Source organism: Myotis davidii, unplaced genomic scaffold (genome assembly GCF_000327345.1).
Source record: "Myotis davidii unplaced genomic scaffold, ASM32734v1 scaffold217, whole genome shotgun sequence".
NCBI classification, from domain to species: Eukaryota; Metazoa; Chordata; class Mammalia; order Chiroptera; family Vespertilionidae; genus Myotis; species Myotis davidii.
Window position 1 is genome coordinate 2,215,562 of NW_006290034.1, and position 4,578 is coordinate 2,220,139.

General features: G+C 48.5%; 1 protein-coding gene across 3 annotated transcripts in view; it reads right to left on the reverse strand.

Moving 5' to 3' along the window:
* Nucleotides 1-4,578, reverse strand: part of DPH5 (diphthamide biosynthesis 5) — a 28,790-nt gene that overhangs the window by 5,718 nt on the left and 18,494 nt on the right. For all 3 annotated transcript variants that reach the window (XM_006762938.2, XM_006762937.2, XM_015563401.1), the window contains exons 6-7: nt 3,063-3,102; nt 1,562-1,665 (exon numbers count right to left, since the gene is read on the reverse strand). In XM_006762938.2, coding sequence (XP_006763001.1) covers nt 1,562-1,665; nt 3,063-3,102 — 144 coding nt within the window. The remainder of the gene's footprint in view (nt 1-1,561; nt 1,666-3,062; nt 3,103-4,578) is intronic.

Sequence of the window (4,578 nt, forward strand, 5' to 3'; positions counted from 1 at the left end):
CCCCGCCTTTATGGCTGCATGGAGAAGTTTGGGGGTGGCCGGCTGTAAAACCGCTCAGTTCTACTGTAAAACACACACAAGCACCCAGGCTCCCATGAACCCCAGTTTCCAATCACCCAGCTGTCATACTTAACTACAAGAAACTAAGCCTGGTCTCTTTCCACGTGGAAAATCCAAGGACAAAACTATGAGACTAATGACTTAATTAACTAAGTACTAAATGGCGCTGACAATAAGCTGAGATGAGGACACACAGCTCCCCGGTCAGTTGTGAGATGTGGGCATCATATGCAGAGAGAAGCATCCGAGGTCTGGTCTGGACCTAGAATGAATGAGGTGTCCGTGTGATGCAATAAAAGGAATGTGTTCTGGCGGGAACGGAACGAGTAAGAGGTAAAGATTTTCTGTGCCAAAGGGAAATGAGACCAAGTCTGAGAAAATAAACTACAGAAACCCTTCAACCTATGACCTTCCAATAATATTTACTGCTGCTGCCCTGTGCCGGACCTTAGCACTGGGGAGAAGGCAGGGAAGAAGCCCAAGTTAATAAAATAATTCAAATGGGGAAGATGAAAAAATAAATAAACTAAACGAGGTAATGGGAAGGAGACCCCTGGGATACAGCGGACACCACATTAGAGGAGGTAAAGTCACTACAGATCATGTGGAAAGGGCAAGGCAATAACTCCTTTAGGGCCTGAGTCCCGGCCACTTACTGCTGCCACCGGCAGGGACAGACGCAGCCACGGGTGACGCATAAACCACCATAAACCAAGTACAGGCGTCAGGTACAGAGCGGGACTAGCTTCCTAACTGCCCGAGGGACTAGCCCCCGCTTCTACCCACGGGAAACGCACAACGTGGTTCCCCGGCCCCACGCCCTTACCCAGCAGGCACAGTGTGTGCATGCCGTTCTGTCTGTTCTTCTTCACTTTGTCAAAGAAGCTCTCCGGTCTCCACGTGTCGGTCCAGAAAACAATGGACACCGTCTCTCCGAACTTATACAGCTAGAAAAAAACACACACAGCCCGAATTAACGCAGGACAGGGCGCCGGGGGCCAGTTCACAGACGACAACCGAAATAAAAAGCGAGAAGCGGGCTTGAGGCGGGTGGGTTCCAGCAGTGTGTGTGTGAGATCTGAGTGAGATGTGAGAGCCCAGCAGTGTGAGTGTGAGTGTGTGTGTGTGAGATCTGAGTGTGAGATGTGTCTCCCTCGAATGCTCGTTGTCCTTGGAAAATCTATACAGCTAATGCTATACTTTACTCATCTGTGTGTGATCCTCCGGGGCTGCCTACCATGGTATATACTAGGCTTGGCCCAATAGCGGTCATTCAATAAGTACATGCGAACTTAAATGAGGCCCCAGGTGACTCCATGATGAGCTCTCCGGTTGGAGGGTCTGGCTCCATGGCGTCTCATACAGGGTGGGGCAGAGGAGGGTTACAGTTGTGAGAAATCGAAACAGTTTCTTCTTGTGTTGTTATTTATTAATTATTTTTCCATCCGAGTAACTGTAACCCTGCTTTTGCCCCACCCTGTGTTTTCAGGGACCCAGGTACCTGGCTCTTCTCCTCGTGCTCGCTGGTTTCGAATCACTTCCAGCAGCTGCTGGGCCGCCTGGTTCACGGTCATGTAGCGAGGAGGCTCGTAGATCTTCCTGCCCCTGGGGTAGAACACAGGCTGCGGTTGGTCTTAGCCGTGAAATGCACTGTGCGTATGAACGCAGCACCCCCAGGTACACTCAGGGACCACACCGGGCTGCTTGAAGCTCGGATGACATTCACCTTACGCCGCCGTGAAAGCACCGACTCAGTGGATTCTCCTCGGTGCCTCAAGCTTTGCTCACTGTTCTACTGCACGTGCCCTCTCGCTCACTGACATGTTGGCAGAAAAGAAAGTCCAGCAACTTGAAGATAAATGCCTAAAAGTTACCTTCATTCAAAGTGACACCTTAGGCAAAAATCATCCAAAATGAGTGCCAATTTGTTCTGTATCTCAGCTTAATTGGGTCCAATCACGTTCATTTTCATTACCATGTTTGACCCCCAAGTTCCTCTCTTCACTTCCTTCGCTAACAAAACAAACAGTAAACTTGAACATCTTGGAGAATAAGACATGTCTACATCTGTGTGACTCAGAAGCCTACAGTGTTCGCTCAGTGATCGGAATAAAAACAGAGCGTGGCAGCTTACAAAACAGTTGCTACAGATTATTTTATGACTTTCAAACAATCCTGAGGCAGCTGTCTGAAAGAAATATAGCGCAAGCCACAAGCATCATTTTATATTTTCCAGTAGCCACATTAATAATGGAAGTTTTAAAAGGACAAAATCAATTTCAATAATGTTTTATTTAACCCAATGTATCCAAAATGTTATATTTCAACATCCACTCCTATAAAATTATTAGAGTTATCTTGTACCGAGTCTTTGAAATCTGTTACGAAGTCTACGCTCATAGCACATCTTGATCCAAATGCTAAATTTTCACTGGGAATACTTGCTCTGCATTTAGATTTCATAAAATGCATGGCTGTTGATAGATTTACACGTTGAAGTTGTTCGAAATCAACTGAAGTTTTCCAATAGCTGAGCCAATATTAGTTTTAAATGAATGAAGTTATAGATTCGGTTCCTCAGGGACACTAGTCCTACGTCACGTGGGAAGGAGCCGCATCTCTAAGCGAGAAAGGACTGTCACTTTACCTTCGTGAGAAGAATGAGGCTCAGAGACGGAAGTTACCTGCCTGAGAGCCATAACCATGGGCAGACTGAGGCCTCACACCCCTGTCTTCTGACGCCTCATTCATTCATTCATTCATTCATTCGTTCATTCCACAAAGAGTGCCAGGTGCTGACCACCGACCACATGCTCACAAGTGAGCCCGTCAAGCCCACTGCTGGTTCTGCTCCATCACACGCCTTATCACTTCGTAAGATGACAAGTGGTCCAATTCTAATGGTAAGGAAAGCTGGTTTCGACAGTCTTAGAACCCGTGTCCCTGAGGCAGGCCCTATGGACTTGCTAAGGGATTAAAAGCATTCCCAGAGCAGGACTTACTTGATTAGGTTTTCCAGCGACTGCTCCTTTACTTTGATGTCTGTAGGAAATTAAAAAAAAAGTTACCTTTGGGTGTGATTAATCCCTCTATCCAGCGTCCTACGTGTGAACCTAAGTTTTGGGGCAACACTCTTCTCAAGTTTCCAAAAAGCTCATGAGCTTGTATTGAGCCTCTCTTCAACGGAACCACGTGGTTGTGTGCAGGGAACTAGTCAGGAAACAAACCCAGGTTGGTCCCGAGGCCATCCTGAGGGGCTCGAGATCCTCTGGGGAGAGAAGACACAGGGAGGAGTCTGACAAACACCGGCATGCGCGGCCCCTAACTCTGAATCTGCAGCTTTGCGTCCACTTCTCCCAGCTGGTGAGCAGTGGGTGTGCTCCTGTCCTTGCCTCGGTTAGTCGTTAGTCTCAGTGCATGCTTGGTCGCAGTGCACCTAACACACACAGCAGGGAATTCTGACTGCATGCGGGAAGCGGCGTTTGCCTTCCTCTGAAGGGTCAGACGTGCCCTGATAACTTAAGAAGAAACGCTTTGATACCTACAGTCAAAAATGATCAGGGCTTTCCCGGCACTAACCTGGGCCAGGCCCAGGGTGCCACGGAGGCTGCCGCCCGGGTCCACCCCCAGGAAGCCCGGCCGTCCGCACATCACACACTAGGTGCTCTGGCGCTCGGCTGCACTAGTTGGTAAACGGTAGAAGGCAGACTCCCTCCCGGCCTCAGAGGAACTCGGAATACAGTGGCAACAGCTGCTTCCTCTCCACAGGCTCACAACACGCAGGTCAGCCAGAGTTTGCTTTTGCAACAATAAACAGAGCGCAGCGGAGGGCTTGCGATGGCCCCTTCAGTGCTCCCAAGTGAGCGTGAACGTTTTTCTTAGAAAGGGTACTTACTGTAAGGTTTTTCAGAATTGAACCCATTCATTCATTCATTCACCTGGAGCTTCTAAACTGGCATTTGCTATAGTAAAGATTGTAATTTAAGATTTCCTTTCTTTTTTTTTATGCTATGCTCTACAGAATTGTATTTGAAAAACGAAAAGGATTGCCCTGTCCAGTTTGGCTCAGCGGTTGGCATCAGCCCGCAGACCGAAGGGTCGCAGGTTCAATTCCTGGACAAGGGCACATCCTTCAGTTGCAGGTTCATCCCGGCCCCTGTCGGGGCACACGTCGATGCTTCTCTCTCTCTCCCCTCCTCTTCTACCTCTCTTCCCTTCTCTCTAAAAAACCAATGAGAAAAAAAAATATCCTCAAGTGAGGATTAAAAAAAAATGAAGAGGCTTGGGAGAATTTTTATAGGTAAATGCTTTGAAATTGAATGTAAGTGGTTTCATCTCAAGCCAGACCTGCCTAGTATTTGTCCTTGTTGCGATACAGGCCGCAGTCCCTCCTCTCCTACGCGCTGGCACAGGAGCTTCTGCTCAGCTCAGAGCCAGGAGCCAGCGTGGCACAGAGGGCAGACACTGCACACACACCTCCTGAATAGGTGTGCTCTCGGCTCGCCTACCACCCACCAC